This window comes from Agelaius phoeniceus, chromosome 2 (assembly GCF_051311805.1).
Source record: "Agelaius phoeniceus isolate bAgePho1 chromosome 2, bAgePho1.hap1, whole genome shotgun sequence".
Taxonomy (NCBI): domain Eukaryota; kingdom Metazoa; phylum Chordata; class Aves; order Passeriformes; family Icteridae; genus Agelaius; species Agelaius phoeniceus.
Window position 1 is genome coordinate 40,613,631 of NC_135266.1, and position 22,494 is coordinate 40,636,124.

At 42.5% G+C, this 22,494-nt stretch overlaps 1 protein-coding gene across 1 annotated transcript; it reads left to right on the forward strand.

Annotated features, from left to right (window-relative positions):
* The first annotated feature begins 501 nt into the window (after positions 1-501).
* On the forward strand, positions 502-21,172 carry LOC129134689 (solute carrier family 15 member 1-like). The gene is made up of 19 exons (XM_054654352.2): positions 502-615; positions 773-872; positions 1,106-1,196; positions 3,028-3,111; positions 4,210-4,292; positions 5,863-5,949; positions 6,942-7,031; positions 8,248-8,292; positions 8,389-8,418; positions 8,540-8,628; positions 9,837-9,918; positions 10,683-10,808; positions 12,725-12,874; positions 13,287-13,336; positions 13,961-14,071; positions 14,214-14,310; positions 14,762-14,908; positions 15,672-15,779; positions 16,428-21,172. Exons 2-19 carry the CDS (start codon positions 783-785, stop codon positions 16,614-16,616), a joined length of 1,749 nt encoding a protein of 582 aa, XP_054510327.2. The 5' UTR covers positions 502-615; positions 773-782; the 3' UTR covers positions 16,617-21,172.
* Positions 21,173-22,494: the final 1,322 nt, after the last annotated feature.

Sequence of the window (22,494 nt, forward strand, 5' to 3'; positions counted from 1 at the left end):
GGGGTATTGCCATGCTTGAAGCAGATTTTTGATTTTTCTCTTTACTCCTGCAACTGAAATCTAAAATAACACAGAGAAATAAATCAGTGTAAATTGCAGATTTGTTTTGCAGAGTAGTCTATTTTATCTTCAGCTTATAAAAAATATGAAAAGGGAATTCTTGATTTGATCATTATAAAGGCAACCATTGAAGATATATAAGTATTTTCCTGTGACTTAGTGATACCCGTAGAATCCATTTGTTATTATGCCTTGCTTAATTAAATAAAGGCTACGTAGAATAATAATAATAAAAAGAATAGGAATACGGTGGCTGTGGCATGTGACCTGATTTTTATAGTAGCTTCTGACAAGTTCAGTCCATAACTTATTGTATCTGTTAGTTTTTTTCATTACTAGGACTCTTTAAAGTAAGCAGAAGTCTGCATTAGCTGTGGAATTATCTGTGTGTGTGTTAAGATATCTAAGAAAATGTATCTCCTGTCTTGACAACAGGACCATTCTCTACCTGTCCATTGTCTATATAATTGGGCAGGCAGTCTTGACTGTGAGCTCCATAAATGACCTGACGGATCACAACCAGGATGGCTCTCCCGATAATGTAGCAGTGCACATGTGAGTTGCCTTGTACACATTTTTTTCCTAGAATGGTCAAGGACTGGAAAATTTAAGTTTATGTTAGTTGAATTTCAACTGTCTTTCAACCAGTCTATTATATATGCTGTAAGAACTAACCCAAAATGATTTTTTTTCCTTTTCCCCTTTGTTCCAGTGCTCTGTCCATGGTTGGCTTGATCCTTATTGCCTTAGGTACTGGTGGGATCAAACCATGTGTGTCAGCATTTGGTGGAGATCAGTTTGAAGAAGATCAGGTAACAATGTCTTTCAGGTTTTCAGTTATACAGATTCTCTAATGTTTGACTGTTATAGTACTCTAATATTATACATGTTTAGATAGATGCATGGGTTTTCCTGAGGAGCTGAAAAAGGAGCTTGCTAATTATTTGTCTTGAACTTTGAAAACAGAGACGCTGATTTTTTGATCTAGGCACATCAATGTGGTTGTGGCTAAGCCTTTCTAAACATCTTTCTGTTTTTACTGTAGGAAGAGCAAAGAAGTAAGTTCTTTTCTTACTTTTATGAGAACACTGCTGTTGCAAGTTTCGTATCTGCTATAGTCATCCCATGGCTCATGGGTAAGGTCACATGTTTGTTGACAATTGTTAAACACCAGAAAAGGTGTGTTGGATTGCAGTCCAGTCCAGTTTAATTTAAAGTTTTGTTCTCTGACACACTGGAGTTATCTAGCAAATAGTCTTCAGTGTGTCATCCAGCTTCTCAGAGATGAGGTACTCTCCAAAACAAGCCAGTTGAAAACCTTCATTGCCTTTAGGGTCAGAAGTACTAGATCTGAAAAGACATGCTGGAACTAGCAGCTTGTATGCCTACTGCACGTTTTAATTCCACTAAGGTACAAATGTGTCACATCTTCCAATACCTTGAAAGTATCACACTTGAAAGAATTGTATTGCTTCCTGGGAAAGGAAGGGGAAGAGAGAGCCTTCTGCTCTGGAAATGTTCCCATGCTAAGTACAGAAGCATCTCTGCATGTAGAAATACATTGATCCATGTGACAAAGTAAATAATTTTTCGTATTGTTAAATAAGAAAGTTATGTTCTCTTTTGCTTGTGAAGAATAGCATGATCCTAAACAAAACCCAGCATTTTGCTAACCTATATGCATATGGATTTCTGTGGCAAGCTTGCACAGATGGTGTTGTATGGAGGCACTTGCCAGCAGTTTCACAAGGCTGCTTTTGTCAAAAGCAAGGAAACAGCCTGTGAATTCTGGAATACCCCAAAAGCACTGGGCTGAATTTCTGGCCTTTGGATTTCTTGACTGGAAAAGACTCTGTAGAAGAGTTTTAGGTGTTTGCTTAAAGCAAATTCTATCCTTTCCCAAAAGAGGAAATAGAGATGCATGAGGCACAGCATGTAGCTTACTTCCTTGCTGATTCAGGGTGAAAAATTCCCTGGGAAAAGATGACAAAATGAGATAAGGGAATCGATAACCAGTTTCTGCCTGGAAAGGTTTGACCAGAAGACTTATACAACTAAATCAAGACATGAATTATCTGCAAGCTACTATTTTTTCCCAACCATATTATCTAATTCTCCTCTTAGAAGAAGTATGGTGAAGAATGTAATGATTTTGTTTAGTCTTTTATTTTATAGTGCTGAAGTCAGTGAGAGTCAAATCTGTGACAAATGCCAAGGAGGGGAGGGGGCTGGTGATTGTGATTTTGTTTCAACAAGCTACACTTACATCACTAGAATCTTTGTTTATGAACTTAGCCCAAAACTTTTGTAATCTAGTTCCTTTCTCACTAAGGACATGCTTTTGACCCTTGCAGTGTAATTCTTTGTCTCAGTGTAAAACTAGATGTAAATTTCCTGTGAGGAGATCCTGAGAGGCATTAGGCTGTTTGGCCTGGAGAAGAGAAGGCAAAGGGGGCATTTTATCCAAGTATAAAAATCCCTGATGGGAAATGAAGAGGACAGAGCCAGGCTTTCCTCAGTGGTACCCACTGTCAGGTCAAGAGGGAACGGGCAGAAGCTGAAATAGAGGAGGTTCCCTCTGAAGATCAGGAAACGCTTTTGCACTCTGAGGCTGATCAACAATTGGCACAAGCTGCCCAGAGGGGTTGCAGAGTCTCCATCTGTGGAAATACTCAAAAGCCATCTGGACAGAGTCCTAGACAATTGCTTCCAGGTAGCCCTAGTTGAGCAGGGCACTTGGCCTGGATGATGCCCAGAGGTCCCTAACAACCTGAGCTGTTCTGTGGTACATAAATCCCCTTTCCAATAATGAGAGATAAGTTGGATACTGATCCTCCACTCTGAGGGTGTCTGTGGACTGATTTGTTGTTCCCTCGAGAGTTTTCAGTGAATGCAAAGACCAGAAACCATATGGGAAACATCAGCAGTGCTGACTGGGACGTTTATTTGATGTTATTTTTAATTCAGCTTCACAGTGTGGCATTCATAGCAAACAGGAATGTTACCCCCTCGCTTTTGGAGTTCCTGCTATCCTCATGGCTGTTGCCTTGGGTAGGTGAATCTCTTGCCATCCTGTTGCCTTGGTAATTAGATGATAACAATCTCAGAATAATGGGACTGTGATAGAAATTCCCAGGTATTGACCTCTAATACCTGATCATTTCTGTGATTTTTGACTTATTTTTTTCTTGGGTGGGAAGATGGGTGGGATTAATCTGAAGCACTCACTTTCATACAAGAGTCTGATTTGCCCGGAGAGTTGGATGGGGGTGGGCTGAGGCATGAACATCTCCTTGAATTCTGTCCATTATGTGAATTACTGTCAGTGTTTCTTGGATTACTGGTGTGTACAAATTGATCTTTAGAATGTGGGGTGAGAACTCTCAGAAAATGTGTGTTTTGGATATTATCTCTAGTCCAGGATAATAACCTAATTGTGACTAATAGTCCTTGAGCTGGAGAAATCCCGTATTTGACATGTCAGTATTTCTCAAAGACCTGCATTTTTACCAGCTGTGCTATAGGTCATTCCCTGAGCCTTACTGCTGCCCAAGAAACTGGGGGTGCCATTAGGTACTACAGTATCCCTCATGGTCCTTGTCCTTCCTGGTCCTGACTGGGAGCCCACCTGGCTCCCAGTGACCTCGCCTTGCCCGTGAGCCCAGCCCAGGCTGGATGGTGGCTGTTGGGCTTTGCCTGTGTCCTGCCCTGTGTGTGGGATGATGAGGCTGAGCAACGTGCCTGGGAGCAGGGGACACCTTGGCCAGTCCAGCAGTTCAGGCAGAGCCTTGTGTGTCCCTGCATGATGTGAGCTGCAGCATCATGAGCTTCTGAAAAGGAGCCCCTACAGCAAGGCCAGGGTCAAGGTCCTAAATACCCTCGTTTTGACCATCCCTCAGTTGAGCAAACCTCCCACTGAGCACTTACTGTAAGATTTTCCAGATTTAGTTTTTTGTCTTGAATAGAAGCAATCTGCTGGTATTAATTTGATTGGTCTTACTGTATGATAGCATGTGAATAGGCAATTGCATTGCTTCTTGGGAGCCTTATTCCCACCCTGATTACCTCCTTGACTTGCAGTTTCCGTACCAAATTATTTGCCACTATTTTAATTTAATCCTGAGTTGCTTTTCTGTTTGCATATTGTAGTTGTGTTTGTAATTGGAAGCAGAATGTACAAGAAAGTTAAACCACAAGGAAATGTAATGCTTGAAGTTTCCAAATGTGTTGGAGTAAGTACTGCTTACATTCCCCAAACCCCTGGCAGCCATTCCTAAAGCTGTTCTGTAAACGTGCCTAAATCAGAAATTTGTCTTAATATGAGGAGAGTTTCTGCAGGTTTTTGCTTTATTACAGAAGGCTTTGTACTGACACCTCCACATTTAGGGTGGCTTTTTATGCATATCTTGATTTATATGTGAATTTATACACATAGGAAACAAAATAAGGTGTCAGTGTTATGTAAAAACTTCTCCCAACTTGTGGGAATCATTCCTTCCACATTTGTGCCCCTTTATGCAGAAAGAGACAAACATGCCTTGAGCTGAGTCAAGAGCAGAGCTACTAGTGCATCTTATCAGCAAAAACTTATTACTTATTAGAAGAAGATTATTTACAATGCTTTTACTGATCCCCACTGTGTTAAGGAAATTCTTGGGGTTGCACATCAGAGTGATCCTGCAAGGAAAGGAGTGGGATCTACATGAATAGCACTGCAGGTCCCAACTTTGCAGAGCCTCAAGTTTGAGATGATATTTATTCATCTCCGAGTTTCTTCATTTTCCATTGTTGTGATTTGACATTGGCCAAATGGCAGGCACCCATGAGAGTAATTTGCTTAGCTTTTTTTCCTACAGTTGGGCAAAGAAGAGGGAAAAAGATCAAAGAAGGGCTCATGAGTTGAGACAAGGACTGGGGGAAAAAAAATACCACTCCAAAGGCAAAACAGGTTCAAATCTAAAGGTATTGCTGAAGGTGTATTGCTGTGGGCAGTGCCAACATGGCGCTTCCCCACTTCTGAGCAAAAAACTGCACATGCTCTGTTCTTTCTTCTTAAATATGTCATCACAGATGCATTACCAACCTCCCAAATTGGGCCAGCAGCATGTCCATCTTCAGAGCTATCAGAGAGTGGCTCTGTCAGACATGGTGGAAGCTATGGCACTCCCCCACTACTAAAAGTCAGGCCATGCCAAATCAACACACGCCTACAGATCTGCCATCTTTATGCAGCTCAGCCTATTGCCTGTCATGTAAGCACTGTCAAAACCAAATCTCTGTAGGTGACTTTGGCCATTACTTAGCATGTGGCTTCTAAGGCCCAGCTTGGCTGCAAATGCTATTCCATGCAGAAAATCTTAGGAGTTCTTTGGGACCATATTTGTGTATATTCAATGTCAAGGGGTGAGACATTGATGAGACAAGATGGAGCTTGTTATAGGAGCTTCTCTCCTACAGCTATGCAGCTCTGAAAACCTGTGCATATGACACTACTCTGTTTACTGCTGTTTATAAAAGTAAGCCTGAAGAAGGCAGATCTTCCAGCTCCTCACAGCAACGCACATGGAGAGGGACTGCTCTGAGCTGTTTGGTCCACCTAACCCCAAGTGCATGCTCTGCTGGTTATGCAGTGTGAGGCCTTAAAAACAACAATCCCCTAGATGACTGGAGTGGGTAACAGAAGTCGAGTCACCTTTAGCACCCTCTAAACACAAGAAGCCAAGAGCATCATCTCTAATGACAAACCAGTTTGTAGTTTCAAGTATTTGTAGTGCCACGAAACATAATTCTATCTCTCCTCAGTTTGCCATTAAAAACAGGTTTCGTCATCGCAGCAAGAGGTTCCCCAAGAGAGAGCACTGGCTGGACTGGGCAAGTGACAAGTACGATGTAAGTACTGGGGGAGCCTCCTGTGCTGTGGCATCTGCTGACCCTCAGCTTCTCTCTGGCTGCTCTGATCCATTGCCTCATGCACTGGGCAAATAGTTTTGGGCCTCTCCATCATTCAGTAGCTGACCTGGCCAAACCTCAGTGCTCTCCTGGCACTGCAGGTTATCTCCTCAGCTCCTGTGGGAGAAAGTAGAGCTGTGTGACTCAATGCTCTGTGTAATCATAGGCTCTCCAGGGAAATTGAAGGGTGACAAAAAAAAAAAGACTTTCCCTTGCCAAACAAATAGAAACATTTAAGTTTTTAGGTTAGGGAAATAGCAAGCATTATCTTTCCTTCTCTATTTCCCATATCTCATGGCTGCAGAGAGGAAAAGGGAAGTGATGCTGCCTGTCATTGTTAATGCACAGGGCCATAATACTTTTCTTGGTATGAAACATCAGAATTATGCTTTGGAATTTCAGTTTAAGTAGGTGAACACTTAAACTGCATCCCTTCCACACTCAGTACAATTTCTTATCATGACTCTCAAAGCCTTGTATCCCATAGTTCCCAACTTGTCCCTTGCCTACTATCCTCTCTGCCCTGTTGCCAACGCCAGCACAAACCTTAGCCTGTCACCTTTATTTTCCTTTTGCCTGTATGCTTTGTTCTTCTGTGAAATTCCTCAGTTGCCTTTTGCTCAAATGCCCTCTTCACTAAGTGCTGAATCTCATGCTGCCATCAGTGTACATGTAAAGAGGCCCAAGTCTTTCTGATATCAGACACCTTTAACCAGCAGCCCTTCCCACACAAGCAGACTTTGTACTGTTTTAACAGAAGTCATCAGATATAGCCACAACATGCAAAGTTGAATGTGTGGGTAAACATTACATGATGGGTCTTTACCTGTTGCTGTCATGTGAGTAGCAGTCTGGAACTGTCTCTTTTTTTTTTTCTTTCTCCCCTTTCTTTTTTAAATTAATTCCTCTTGTGTAATTTTTATTTTCTGCAGAAACGACTGATTGCTCAGATAAAGATGGTGTTGAGGGTGCTTTTCCTTTACATCCCTCTCCCCATGTTCTGGGCAGTTTTTGACCAGCAGGTAAGTAGAAACTGTTTGGCTTGGTAACTAGAGGGGTACCAAGTCAGTCTCTATGGGAGTGTGGAAAACCAAATTTTTTATTCTGGTTTTATTGCAAAAGGGTAGTCACTGAGTCATGTCAGTACAAGATGATCTGCAGCCAGGGGCAATCTTGGTTTATCTGAGTACACCCAGGACAGATTCAGTGACTGAGGCCTCTCCAAATCTTCTATCAGCCTGGGACTCAGGGGATGAAAGAGTAATTTAAAGCTCTCTCAGCACTAAGGTTTCTTCAATTGTCAATTGTCAGATGAAATTTAGGGTCCTTGTGTAAATGAGCTGGAGAACCAGGGTTTAAATGATCTGGATGCCAGTTTGCTTAATCACTCACAGCTTGTTATAAATACCTTAGACCTTCAAGCAGAAGTGTGAGCCTGTAATTCCCATTCACTTGGTGAACTGGGTGCTCAAGACTCACAAAAGCATCAGTTATAGTTAAGCACTGAAGTAGGAATTTCGGAAGATGTTTGAGAGAGCCAGGGGCTGAAAACCTTATCCAAGTCAGACTGGAGGAAGCTTGCTCCAGACTCCCCATGTCCTAGTGCTTCAGTCCAGTGCCTGTGAGCTGTAGCTGCCAGTGTGTCCTGTTGCAATTGGAGCTCTGAATTCCTGCTATGAAATTCAGAGCACAGTACTCATTCCCTGGGTAATATCTCCGTGGGTGGCTGAAGGATCTTGTCACAGATGCAGCAGTAGCGTTCTTGTCCCATGCTGGGCTCAGGCCTGAAGCCTGCCCCGCCTGTCCCAGCCACAGGCAGTTTCTGGGGCAGAGGGCTCCAGGCAGGTCAGGCCCTGGCTTGTCCTCTGGCTCTGGGAAGGAAGGAAGGATGGCTGAGTGGGATATGGGGGCTGCTGGGGCTCAGGCTGGCTCCAGGGTGGCTCCTGTGCCCAGCACCCAGCAGTGCCCTGCACAGGATGGCCCTGCCCTCTCTGCAGCTGATTTCTGCATCTAAGTTATTTTCTGCTGTATTTCACAAAGTAAAGGAAGTGGAATGGGCCATGGGTCTCACTTTGTTCAAAGGTTTACATTGCAGACTAAGAATGCTCCCATAGCAAGCTAGCTTACTTTTTCTTGTATTGCATGTCTTTTCCAACACTTCACTTAGGAAAACAATTCAAAAGGACCTTTAGAACATTGATTTACTGTGACACCTAATTTTTTTCTTTTCTTATTAAGGGGTCAAGATGGACACTGCAAGCCACAGCCATGAATGGGGATTTTGTAGGTTACTTTTTATTCATTTTTTCTTTAACACTTTTCAGACCCGTTTTATTTGTTGTCACAATATTAAAAATTATTTCTTTCTTTCTTCCGAAGGGTTTTCAAATTCAACCAGAACAAATGCAGGTGTGTTAATTTTCTATCTGCCAATTTCAAGTACTTCTGAAAGATTGTACATATATTGCCCTTACTAAGAAAATGCACTTTGAAAAATACCTAATTTTTCTCTCATGTTCATCTTCCCCAGATTGTGAAGCCAATCCTGATTGTTATCATTATCCCAGTTGCTAATTATTTGGTTTATCCTTTAATCAAGAAATGCAAGCTGAATTTTACGTAAGTTGATGTTATTATCTGATTTCAACAGAGGCTCCTTTTATTGGTTTCTGTAACTGGCTCTTCCAGCCCTAGTGTAAGAAAAGAGCAAGCATTTAGCTAAGGATGAAAGAGAAGTGTATTTCAAATGGTTTAATATTCTAACAAAATATAAAAAAATCCAGAATTGTGCAAATGTTATATAGAAGCATCAGAGATTATAAGAGCAGAATCTAAGAGAAGAGTGACAATGTTTTTCAGTTAAGGACAAAATCTTTTGATTGCAGGAGAGATGCTTTTGATTGTTTTCCCTATCCCTTATGTCTACCCCCTCTCTCTCCTGAAGAATAGGTGGTAGAAATAAACATACATCCTTGGTATTTTTCATGCTTTGGGCTAAAATCAACTGAGACACAAGACATTTCCTCTTCAGTCTCAGCTGGGAGTCTGGCTTACTGAATCCTTCTAGGTGGAGCCTTGGGGGTATTAGACATTATTTTTCAATGTTGTTAATGAAGTTTCTGGCAGTTGCAAGGGTGCTTGGAGAGGCAGAAGAGAATACAGTTCTTCAGATAATTTTCAGAGAGCTAAAGTGCACTGCTGTTTTCCATATAGCTAAACCCTAGTTAAACCCTAGTTTTAACCCTAAAAATCTAGGGTGTGTGCTATGCTGGGAACACTGTCATCAGTTGTGGGTGTTCTGCACTGGATAAATGATGCTACAAATGACATATATTCTCTAAATCTATCCTTAGAGCTTAACTGCATGCCAGTAGATGTCTCCTAATTCAAAAAATTTCCCAGACAATTTTGTTCAATCTTTTTTAAACATAGCAATATGGAGACAAGCTGTCACCCTGTTTTTAAAGGCATATCTTCTTGTCTCTTTCTTGTTTTACAGCTAACAACTGTATTGGATTGGGTTTTTTCTTCCTGCAAAACCAGATTTTTTTCAGGAACCTAAGAAACATGGCCAGTCAATGTTTGAGCCCAGCAGATGCAGAGTAACAGGTTATTAGGGTGCTGCAGGAAAGATGTATTTCTTGATAGTGTAACTATGAATTGAGAGCTTAGCAGAAGACTTTCTGTAATTACATCAGCCCTCCAAATGGTGATTATGTGCTAGTTTATGTGGCCATTTGAATTTCCCAGAGTGGAAAGAAAAAACAAGCAGCTGAAACTTTGAATTGCCACTTCTCTTAAATCTCTTGTGCCTTTTGTTGTGCCAGGCCCCTGAAGAAGATGACTGTGGGGATGTTCCTCGGCTCCATGGCTTTTGTTGCTACTGCCCTCGTGCAAGTGCAAATAGATGTAAGTTCAGCCACATGCAAGTATTTACTATTAATATTTAGCTGGTAATTCAGGAAAAAAAAGGTGTGTTTAAGGGGAAAATGTGCCAAGATTCCTAAATTTGGATCCAATCACATAAGCATAGAAGTAGAGGGAGGGGAAATAGATTGCAGTACTGTTGTTAGCATAGTAAAATTAACAAGCAACAAACACCGTTCTGCAAGGCATCACATTGCAGTTAATACAAATCATGCATTAAAGGCAACCTCAATCTCTAAGCTGAGACTAAAAGCTGGAAACCAGACACTTGCTTGGCCCACCAGAGGGCAGCTTTGTATGTTTGACCTCTTCTGAGATTTAGACTGGAGGTGAAGTGTGACAGTCTGGGAAGCAGCATCACAGCAGGTGCAAAGGTGATGGATGCACACTTGCTCAAGGAAGGATTTGTCTCCCCTAATCTTCCTTGCCCCAAAGGGAGGTGCCATGCCTGAACCCAATGAATCCTTCCCCTGCAGCTGGGATGTTGGCAACACCTCTGGATGGTGATCCATTGCATCCCAAGATCTGAGCAGCTGTCTAGAGGTGTCTGTTGAGCATGAGAGAATTCTTTCCTAAGGCACCTTGTGAGACGAGTAACAAAACCTGATTCCAGTCTCCTCTGTCAGGCAGTCACAGACCAGCAGGCAAATGCTCATCTTCAACATGAAATAATAAAGATTACAGTAATTATAGTAATTTTTCCAAGTGACCTTGAGTACTGATTTTACTTTTTTTCTGTCCTATAGAAAACCTATCAAGTTTTCCCTGCAGCTGGGCAATCTCAAATTAAATTAATAAATTTGGGTGCTGTTCCTGCAACAGTTCAGTTCCAACCTCAACTTCAGAGTGTGGATGTAGCACCTAAAGAGGCGGTAAGTAAGGGCAGCTGAGAAACATTCTAATAAATAATAAAAATTAATTAAAACTAAAAAAATCTAAGGTATTTTTTTTAGGTTACGATGTAACATGTAACTGAAAGTCTGTATTCTATTACCATCCTCATAAGCTGTTAAAACATGTGGGGAGGTGTCCTTTATCTTCTCCACAAGTCAGTCCTGATAACTCCCCCCAGGGGCTATCTCTGCTAATGGGCCACTGAGTCTCACTGCATGACTCATAAAATTACATCACACCATTGTGAAATGCTCTGCCAAGATGGAGAATCCAAGCATTTCCACCTGGGTGTAATCAGAGGCTCAGAACACCACAAGAAGCACTGGATTCCCTGAGGACAAGAGCTTGATAACTACCACAGGACCTCCAGTAAGACCAGACCTTTCTACAGGATCACCACTTAGATAGAATCCCATCCATCACTCCAACAATGACTGTAGCTACCATTTCATCAGATTGCTACCACCAACCTGACTGACAGGATGTCAGATCCAATTCTGGTTCTGTCAGTTTAAGCCAATGCTTTTGTACTATTGCCTTTATTTTAGCTTTCCTATTAAATTGTAGTTCTGACTTGGAATCTCCAACTGGTTTGTTTTTTAATTAGTACATGGAGTAAAACAAAGTCATTCTTAACTAATGATTCAAAATTGATTATTTTCTAGGACGTTTTACTCCAATAATTTTAATGAGTTCTTTTTTTTTTTCATATTGTGGAATGAGTTGTTACTGAAAGCACAGTGAATGAAGAAATGGTAACTATGTCAATGTTTGAAGTATTACCAGTTTCTTTTTACAAGTTTTCCCAAGAAACTTTCATAAACTTAAGTAACTTGTAACTTGATGAAAATTTCACTCTTGTTAAAAAGGCTCCATTTTCTAAAAGTAGCCCCTCCCTGCAGTAAATGTCCATTCAACTCTAGTGAGTTGCTGCTATTACTGTGAGCAATGACTTACCTGAACAGGGAGCTTCTTCTGTGGCCACATCACACATTAGGCTTCATGTTTTGCTGCCAAAGAACTTTTTCAGGTTCTAATACAGCACAGCATTGGTAGTTCTATTGACAGCAAAATGTGGTGGCTCTGATGCAGGCTTTTGATAAGGGAACTTAGAAAGTGTGTTCTCTCATAGCCTGCAGCTCTGTTTCTCTGTTTCTCTCCTCTTGAAGAGGAGAGCTCTTACTCCAACCTCCTCCAAATTCACTTCACACAGGAACAGAGTTGTGAGGAGAAGATAAGGGCACCCAAACTGTATACTGACAGGGAACTGATGTACCATGGTACACACCTGAAAATGAAAGGTATAAAATGCTCTAGTCCCTATTACAGACACTTTATCATCCAGATGTGGATTATAAAGTGCTTTTGATAATCCTATAAAACAAAGATCCTATTTTAGTGTAGCACTAACATGTCTATTAATGGTTTAAGTATTTTATGTTGAATAAATGTGTTTTGAATATTTAAAACATGGCATTACTGCTTTTTGGAAAATACTGCATCAGATCTTATGCTAGTGATTCTTCTGTTGCTGAACAGAATTTTACTGGTGGTTATGGTAAGCCTGATTTATCTGGAGGAAGAAATAGGAAAATAGAGCAGCTATTCCATAATGCTTGTGGGAAGCTCATGTAACTTTGAAGCTTGTGTAACAAATTAACCTAATAAAAAATCATGATCAAATGGAATTAATGCTTGATGTAGAGAACAAATCAAAATGAAAGTGAGGGGATGTTCATGATCTCTGGCACTTCAGAAGTAACATGTGTAAACTTCTGACCCTCCCAGAGCCCATAACATTCCCTCAATGTTATATAGATGTTATATAGATAAATGTTATATAGACAAATATGCAGTTGCACAGAAATCCATGGGAATTTGTTTGTCTTTGCAGACTGGCTACATGACATTTGAGACTTCTAAGCTGCAATCATTAGACATAATTTCTGCAAATGAAAATAAAACTGAGCATTTGGAGCTGCTAGAGAGACAACGCTACACTTTGGCATTTAAACAGGGTCCAACACGCATCAGTTCTACTTGGGTAAGTCTGCTTATTTTTTAAGACATGAATCAATGTTCTGATAAGCATCTATGTGGAGTGTGTGAGGCTGAGAGAACAAGCTCTGGATAATTTTTTCCATTGTCTTGTTTTCTGTCTCTCCTTGTCTGTGCTGGACCAGTAAGACTGGTAAGCTGCAGGGAGTACGCCAGGATGTCCTTTAGAAAAAAAAATAGCAATTTCTTATGTACCTTGACAACTACACTTTCACCAAGACTTAGGTGTGTGGTCATACAGTGTTTTCTAGTAGATGTGTGTGCTAGTAGGAACCTAAAGAGGAAGGTCTGGAGTCTTCCTCTGAAGCCTCTGTTAAGTCCCACTGCTGTGCAATAGTGCATGTTTAAGCTGTTCTCTTATGCCAACAACATATTTTTATAATGGTCTCTTCCACTAGATAGAGGACAACATCACATCAAAACCAGCAAACAGAGAATGTCTCGTCAGGTAGAGTTATTTTTGTTGTTAAAATTTTGACAGTAGTGTGAATCTTCAATCTTGGGTCTGGGTGGCCTCTTCTTGTTGAAGTAAAGTTTTCTATACTTTAGGAACTCACATCTTGCTGGACACTTCCCTTGATGTTTTAGGGGATGGGATAATGTCTGGGTCATGATTCACTTAAGTTATCTTGCACACCTGCTTGGGTATAATTTAGCTAAAATTGGAAGTGTATACTTCGTTCCATTGCCTAGATTTTTTTATTGAACAAATGGCATGGATTACATATCTATACCTCATTTTTAATCCTGGATAAGAGGTATCCAAGATTACCTCTCCCCTCTCTGCTTTTCTTCTGCATGTCCCACTTGCAGATGCATTTCCTACTGGTTGAAAGTAGTGACTCACTTTTGATGTTCTCCTGAGGCTGATGGGGGTCTAACTGGCTTTTTGTATTAGCTACATTTCTAGGAGATTTAGAGTTCTTTCCAAAATGTTCATTGATTTAAAAAAAAAAGGCATTCAATGGGAAGACTCGATATATGTGCTGCGAATATATAATTGAAAGTAAAACCTGTATTCTTTGACTCCTGTATGTTTTGTGTAGTATTTAATCACTCTTCCATTTTAAAGGTTCATAAACAATTTGCCTTTAACTACCACTGTTGCAATGGATCACATCAGATTTGGAAAACTGGATCCTCTTTCTGTCAGTAATTACAGCATCATTCCAAATGCAGGCTGGTAAGCATTTCCTTTATTCTTATTTAATCTCCTAGACATACCTGTCTTTGGGAAAAGGGCACAGAGCTTTTTAAAATATGTGATGCACACAATTGACTGCACCTATGGTCTGAACTGTGGAGTTTGGGTTTTTCTTTTTCAGGCCATATACCATTAGCGCCTCAACGGCTCTGACCTATTGTAGAGTTTCTTCCAAGATACTTGAATATGGAGTTGCCTATACCATTTCACTTGACGATGTGAGTTGCCACTGTATTGAATGGACAATATAGATAGAATTCCTTTCCATGCTGATGCTTTTCTTTAATTAAAAAACATTTGTAGAATTATTCTTCTTGTCTTTAATCCTTTAATTTCCTCTTGTCTTTAAGTATAGATGGTAGAATTCTGGTATCCTAAACAGGACAAAAAGCCATTGTTAACTATAAAAATAATCATGGTTACAATAATAACATAATGCAAGAATTCATGATCACCACTAATGGCCTTAAACCTTTAGCCCTGTTAGACACTACAGATTTGCATGAAGTCTGCTGTAAAAAAGCTATTTTTATAACTACCTATGCAGTGCTTCATGTGCAATATTTGTTATTTACTCTGAACTTTCTATATGATTATAGAACTGCTTAGAATGCCTTAACTGTGCAAACTCATTATTACTGTTCCTAACATGCTTTTTGCAATTTCTAGTGTTTTGCTAGCATACTTAAAGTTACGTACTTTGAAGATATTGCACCAAGTACAGTCCATATGGCTTGGCAGATCCCTCAGTATTTTCTTCTTGCATGTGCAGAAGTACTGTTCTCTGTCACTGGGCTGGAATTTTCGTACTCACAGGTAGGTATTCTTCTTCCTGAGGTAAGAACCATGGTGCAAGTTAAGATCTTCCATGATGTCTTGTTTTTAAGTGTTGGTTCTGTGCTGCTGCTCTGACCCCTATGTCCCTGACAGCTCCTAGAAGGACTGTCTAGACTGATGCAAGTTGGCCCTGTTTAACCAAGGACTTGGTGTTTTCCATGAAGCTATGCTGAGTTATATCATTTGAAGTCTTGACTACCAGTCCTCAGATTTCGTCCTCCCATGTAAATATCTATTGAAAATAAGTGCAACTGTACTGCTGCAATAAAACCAACCTGGAGAGCTCTCAAAAATAAAATGAGGAAGTAGTGGCACTTCATCTCCCCACCAGTTTACTCCATACAGCCTTTTTGTTAGCTTTTATTAGTGTTATAATTCAACACTTTGAATTCCTTTATCTCTTGAGTCCACTTTAGTAGCTGTGTGTATTTCTTCTCTTCATTCTGAATCTAGAAACTGCAGTGATGGAAATGTTGTAAGGTGTGATTTGCTAGGTGATGCACTCGATTTCTTCATGTCATGTGTGCCATGTGTTCCTGAGATGTAAAATTACACCTGTGCACCTGTTAGTTACTTGGTGTGTGTAAGTAAAAGGTGTTACAGTTAGTGTGCTAGTAGTCTCTTGTTCCTCAAAGCCTTCTCTGGACCTGTTTAGCTCTCTAGCAATTTCTAATGTCAAGACTGCAGTAAATGCATCAGAAAATAAATGATACCAGCGGAAGTTAAATGTCTGTCCCTACAGGCCCCGTCTAACATGAAGTCAGTGCTGCAGGCTGGATGGCTGCTGACTGTGGCTGTTGGTAACATAATTGTCCTTATCGTGGTTGGGGTATCTGCAATCCAAGAGCAGGTAAGCATGCAAGCAGTAGGTGTGCTATTATATTACACTGGGAAAAAGCAGCTATTAGTGGTGCTCTGTAATGAATTAAAATGGCTTTCTGAGTGCCATTCTGTGTCACTCAATGTCTCTGAAACAGCTCTGGCAGTTTCAGAGACATTGAGTAACAGTATAAGCTAAATTAAATCAGTAAGAGCATGAAACAGAGATGTTGAGGCTTTTCAGGTAGAGTTTCTGATCTCTGCCCACATTTGTGGTTACTAGGTCAGCTGTAAAAATTTTTAAGTGGAAGCAGAATCAGTGCCAGCCTGGTTTAGAGATCTGAACCAAAAGCAAGGGCCTGAGTTTCCTTCTCAGTCTTTCACTCAATTCCCAGTTCCTCCAGGAAAAGGATATTGCAGAATTTTTCAGCATTTACAGAATTTTTCTTTTTCAGTGAAGATAGAAATGCCAAAAGAGCCTCAATTCCGAGTTGCTTTAACATGCATTATATGTTTAATTAATACTTAGTCCTGTAAGCCATATGATACTTGTTATGTTTACTCAGTTTCACATTCTGAGTTTCCTTCCTGAAAATACTAAAATGGTGTAATATTCTTGAGAAATGAATATTGGTGGCTAAATTCTGAATTGTGTATTTTTGGTTTTTTTTCTTTGCAGTGGGCAGAGTATGTGCTGTTTGCTGCCCTGCTGTTGGTAGTTTGCATCATTTTTGCTATCATGGCTTCTTTTTATACCTATATTGATCCAAATGAGATTGAAGCCCAGTTCAGCAAGGAAGAAAAGGAAGAAGACAAGAAGGATCAAGACAGCAATGAAAAGGAAGTTGAAACTGATTCTCAACTGTAAAAGCTGTATTCAAGGAGTGTTTGTAAATCATGGAAATCCCACTCACTCTCCTGCAGTCAGAGGAACCAGGGTATCAGTAATGACACCTCTGGATTACATGCCTTGTGGAAGACATTAAGCAAAACTGTTTTAACCTAAAGTGCAGCCTGTCTAGGGAAGCAACAGGAAAATATGTGTCTCTCTCTTGTACTGAATTTGGGATCCTGAAGAAACTCCAGCAGAAGTTGCACTCTTAATGTACCTCAATCTTAAATATTACAGCATTATAATATTGAAATTTGACTTGGAACTATTGGACCCTTTGAAAAGATGTATTTTTCTACTGTATTTCAATTTTATATCGTGAAGGAAACAAGACTTGTCAAGGAACAGCAATTGAAGCCAAGCTCTCTGCATGATCTCTCTAGCATCACTGTTACTTGAAGAGAGCAGGTCACACGTGCCTTAAATTCTTTTGTACTTCCTTATAGATAATGGGAGCAAAGCTCTGGCAGTGATCAGATTAAAATGTTGTCTGTGTTCCAAGTGGCAGGAACTTGGATGTGCACTGTAATATAATGCTTTGTCTGCCTGTTAACTGCCCATTTAACTCCTGTTATGTCTTTAGTTAATATTAGATGTGCCCACTCAGGTAAAATGATAACAACAAATGACCTTTGGAACAAGCAAAGGCAATAAAACTCACATAACAACAAAATAAGGAAAGTGTTTTAAGAACATGCTTACAGTTGCATGGTAACAAAACTCAATACCACCTCTGTGGTGCCTTTATCTACACACTCCATCACTTAAAGCTAATGGATCAGTGCTGGTCTTCTCTATTTGAATATACCATACCACTTATGGTACATTTATGCTAGGGGAGATGAAATTTTGCTGCTTTACAGGACCTGCTCCTGTAGTCCTGAGCTCCATGTTATGGAGTGCCAGGGTATGAAGTGCATGTTGTTTTGGTAATTCTCATTCTTTAGGGTCTACATCCTACACTTTTTCCAGCAGCTTGGACTCACTGGCCCCTCCAGTAGCCTGGCCAGACTTTCAGCTGCTTTCACACCTGTCTTCCAATACTCTTCCAATACTCTATTTTACAGCAATTCCATTTTGGTGTTTGCAAGTGATGACACAGACATCCATATTCAAGCCACGGGTGTTCTGCTCACACTGCAGCTCCATGGGCCCCTGTGCCCCCTGTTCCCACTGCAGCTGCTGGCACCTAGGCCTCCATCTGCACTGACAATAGAGTCCCTCACCCAGGAAGACAGTTCCAAATGGAGTTGGAAAAGGCAAGTCCAAGGCACTCTTTGCTTGTGTTAGAGATAGTCCTGTTACCCAGAGGCAGTAATCCCCTCTTGGTCTCTCAGGTCATCTGGGGAGAGCCTTTCCCATGGATTTGTGATACTGCATGTCCCCCAGCCAATGGCACTGAGGGTCTACTGTAACAGCCACAGGAGCCGTTGGCTCCCTGCCATCCTCTGAGGAGTTAAGGGAACTTTATACCAGCTTTATTTGTGGCAGAGTAGCACTAGCCAGCTTTTCCTAGTCCTGAGTCAAAGCTCTGCATAAACCACCTTAACCCCAGAGGTGGGCTTTAGTCCACATCCCAGGGAGTTTAACACCTGCTCTGACTGTATAGGGGGGAGAGGACTGGAAGATGAGCAAAACAGGACCTGTGCTTTTCAGAGAGTAGCTGTGGGCTTACATAAATGACAGAATCATTAAGGATGCAAGATCATCAAGTCCAACCTTAGATCTAACACCACCCTGCCCACTGAACCATATTGTGAAGTGCCACAGTCAACCTTGTTATTTTATGAATGCTTCCAGGGATGGTGACTCCACCACCTCCCTGGTGAGAGGGCACCCATTCTAATGCTTAACCAGTCTTTCAGTGAGGGAATTTCTCCTCACATCCAATCTCAACCTCCCCTGGCACAACGTGAGGCTGTTTCCTCTCATCCTTTTTCTGGGAGAACAGACTGATGCCCACCTGGCTACACACTCTCCTTTCAGGCAGTTGTAGAGAGGGACCAGGTCTCCCCTGAGCCTCCTTTTCTCCAGGCTAAACACCCCCAGCCCCCTCAGCTGCTCCTCACAGGATTTGTGCTCCAGACCCTTCCCCAGTTCCACTGCCCTTCTCTGGACTCGCTCCATCACTTCAATGTCCTTCTTGTGATGTGGGACCCAGAGCTGAGCACAGGACTTGAGCTGTGGCCTCCCCAGTGCTGCTGCAGGAGGGCAATCACTGCTTTGGTCCTGCTGGCCACGCTATTGCTGATGCAATAAGCAACAAGCCAGGATGCCACTGGTCTTCTTGGCCACCTGGGCTCACTGCTGGCTCATGTTCAGCTGGCTGTTGACCAGCACCCTGAGGTCCTTTTCCTGCTTGTACCCAAGGGCAGGACCTGGCACTTGGTCTTTTTGAACCTCATACCACTGGCCACTGCCCATGAATCCCTGCCATCCAGACCCCTCTGCAGAGCCTTCCTACCCTACAGCAGATCAAGACTCCCATCCAGCTTGGTGTTCTGATGCCTTTTTCAACCTAGAAATGAAACAACACACTTTTGAGATAAAATGAGCAGGGAAAGTAATGTAAAAGTGGATCTGTATTTGAAGGCCTCCAGAGGCATTTATGGAAAAATGTCCACAAAATCCCACTCCCACAGGGGTGAATACAGTTTTATAGGTTTTAGGAAATTAGCATAATTGACAAAAATCAGAATGAAAATTGGGAGGAATAGTGGTGATGCAATTCCCTCTCGGGTAAAGCCCCTTTTCTGGAGACCCCCCTTGGTACTTGCTGTACTTTGTTTATGAAAACGTGTCTCAAAGAGCTGTTTTCAACTTTAGTAGCCAGGGAGACCTAAGGTAGCATAGGGATCCTGAAATTTGTTTTTTCTTCCCGCCTAGAAAAATGCTGAAACTAAGTTACAATAAGAAGTTATACTGTATACCGTACATGCATAAGGAATACAGTGAATATGGTGGAGGAAAAAAGGTAAAAAAAAAACCAGCATAATTTCTCCCTTTTTTAGACAGTAACAAGACTCTCCTTTGTCTAACTCTACTTCATATTTAATCACAACATCATATCATGCAGATGCCAGCTATAACTACAGCTACTATGAATACTTCTTTTATCCAGTTTGGTAATCATGAAGTGAGTGTACTGAAGGCATATTCAAAGTTTAGTGAGCTCCTTTGAGGGTTACCTGATGTAGAATTTCAGTTTGTTTTCAAATTTCAACCAAATCCTTATTAATTTTGTCACTCTGATTTACATAAGATCAATAACAGAGCTAATAATTTTGCAGCTAGTAGGAAATTAAGAATCATTAATAGTATCACAGAATAAACTTAGAGTGAGTTGGATACAACTGTTGGATGCAGTAATTCTTGGCTTCTAGCTGGATAATGCAATTCTTAGCTGCTGCCTTCTCCAGCCTTAGCCAGCTGATTTCTGAATAGAACTGGGCTGTTTTTTAAACCGTCAGGCAGGATGGTCTTGGTCAGCTGGCTCTTTTTCCCTGTTTTAGAATTCTTCCACTTCACACCAGAGAGTCCTAGGCTTTTCTTATTTGCAGGAATGCAGGAGAAGGTGTTTTAGAATTTAATACAGTAAACCATCTTAGACTATCTGCTATTCATTCACAAAATTCCCATAGATCCGTCTTGGGAGAATTTGGCAAACAGAGAAGCTGATAAATCACTCAGCATTTTCCTAATTCATATTTTAAAGTTTGGACGAAAGGTCTCATTTCTCTTACCCCTGTGGCACTAACAATACTTACAGTACCTTGACTTAGTTTCCCTTCTAAGGGGTTTATAAAAACAGGACTCTGTTTACTGACTGTGCGGTGTGTCAGGAGCGGCTGCTCCGAGCAGAGCCTCGCAGTGCCCACGAGAGCTGCCCGCTGCCCGTCGCTCCCTGCGGGCACAGCGTCTCCCAGCCCAGATGCGGGGACGGTCCCGCGGTGGGGACACACCCGGCACGAGGGGCGCCGAGCTCCCTCCCGCCGCCGCGTTCGGTTCCTGTCTGAAACTGTCCTAGGGTGAGCTTATGATGCTTGTATCCCCATTCGTGTGTTCTGCTTATGCTGGATATTATGTTCCGTGCCTTCAAGACTGGCTCTGAAGAGCGAATGTTTTGTTTTGGTTTTGTTATCAGCTGCTCCCCCGTGGCTGGCGGGACACACAGGCAGGGCAGTACATAGTGCGGCTTTTCTTGGCTTTTCGCTTTGCTCTTGCTTTTTGTTTCTGCTCATTAGTTAGTTTAGCAGTCCGAATTTTTCCCTGGACTGTTTTTCCTTTCCCTTTTTTGGAACTACTCGAACCTGCTCCGGACTGGGACCTGGGAACACCGAGAGTTTGCACCTTGTGGCTGTAGCAGCTGCCCCACCACCGGAGGGACTGAGAACAGAGCGACCACTCCCAAGAGAGACTTTCTGAATCTGTCATCTCCTTCAGAGCGGTGAAAGAGTGTTGCCATCCGGTATTGTTCATGTTGTGTGCTGGAGGGTGCTGTGCCTGTAAAATAAACAGGTTCTTTCCACTTCCCTCCGAGGAATCTTTCCCGAACCGGTTGGGGGGAGGAGCCGTGTAGGTTTCCTTTCTGGAGGGGCCCCCCTTGGAGGCTTTCTCCCAAATTTGCCTTAAACCAGGACAGAAACAAAACTTGTTACTCCGGCAACTGCCATGAAGCCGTTCCCGCCGACAAACGAGGCTTCAGCTCCCCCGAGCGGCTCGACTCAACTCTACCCCTGCCCCCGCCGCAGCAGAAGCGGCGCCACCCCCGGGGAGCGCGTCCCCGCCCACAGCTCTCACATTCCCGGCCCCTCTGGGCGGCACGGGAGGGCCCAAGGGCGGCGGCCAGGCCGGGCCTCGGTGCCGAGCTCCACCCTCGCCAGACCAAGGGAAGGGCGGGCGCACAGTGGCGGCTCTGGGCTGGGCTCACTGCCTGGCCCATCTGCCGGCCTCTACCGGGCTAACAGCCGGGGCCGCTCGGCCCCTCTCAGAGCGGCTGCTACCCCTTCCCTCACGGGGGACGCGGTCTCCCCGCTCGCGGTACTGCCCCGTGACTTTCGGCCGGAGTTCGGCCCCTGCCTCAGAACCCATGGAAAAAACTCCGCAAAATTTCTGCCTTTCTCACAGCAGAAGCTGAGCCACTCTCCGAACGGGCCCGTTTCGCCTGCTGAGGTCTAGGACCTCTCTTTCCACAGACGGAGGAGAGGCGGTGGGGCCGCTCCCCCGCCTTCCGTCATGGCGTGGGCCCGACCTCCCCGGCCGCTCCGAGGAACCTGTCCCGTTTATGCCCAGGCGAGCCCCGCATTCAGAACCCGCGCGTGTTAAACACGAAATAAACTTCAGCACGGTCATGCTTCTCTCCACCAATAAACAATCTCAGCCTGTGGCACATTCTCCCACTCACGCCCCTCTTTCCCTCCAGCTGAACTAGGGCGGGTTGGAAAATTCGGCGGAAGAAACAGAGCTTTGAGAAAGCACTCCAGAAGCAGGTGCCCTCCGCAGGACGCGGGTTTTCCTGACATGCTGGCAATTACTGACCTTACACAGGTACACAATAAACGCACAGATTTACAATGCACACATCAGATTTTTTCCCAAGTGTATGAGGGAAAGCAGATGCCAACCAGCCTAGAACAGTTACCAGACTTGATAGAAGAAAATGTTGGTAGCCACTGAATAAGTAACTTTGAGTTAGCATTTAATGTTTGAAAAAAAAAGGATTCTGAAGCCTGGAGGAAGTCTGAAAAGAAAGTGACTGTACCATTTTGCTCCAGTCAACATTATTAGTACCAAGATAGAAGTGAAACTTCTCATAGAGCTGGTGAGTACCCTGGGTTTTTATCAGTGGTGTGGA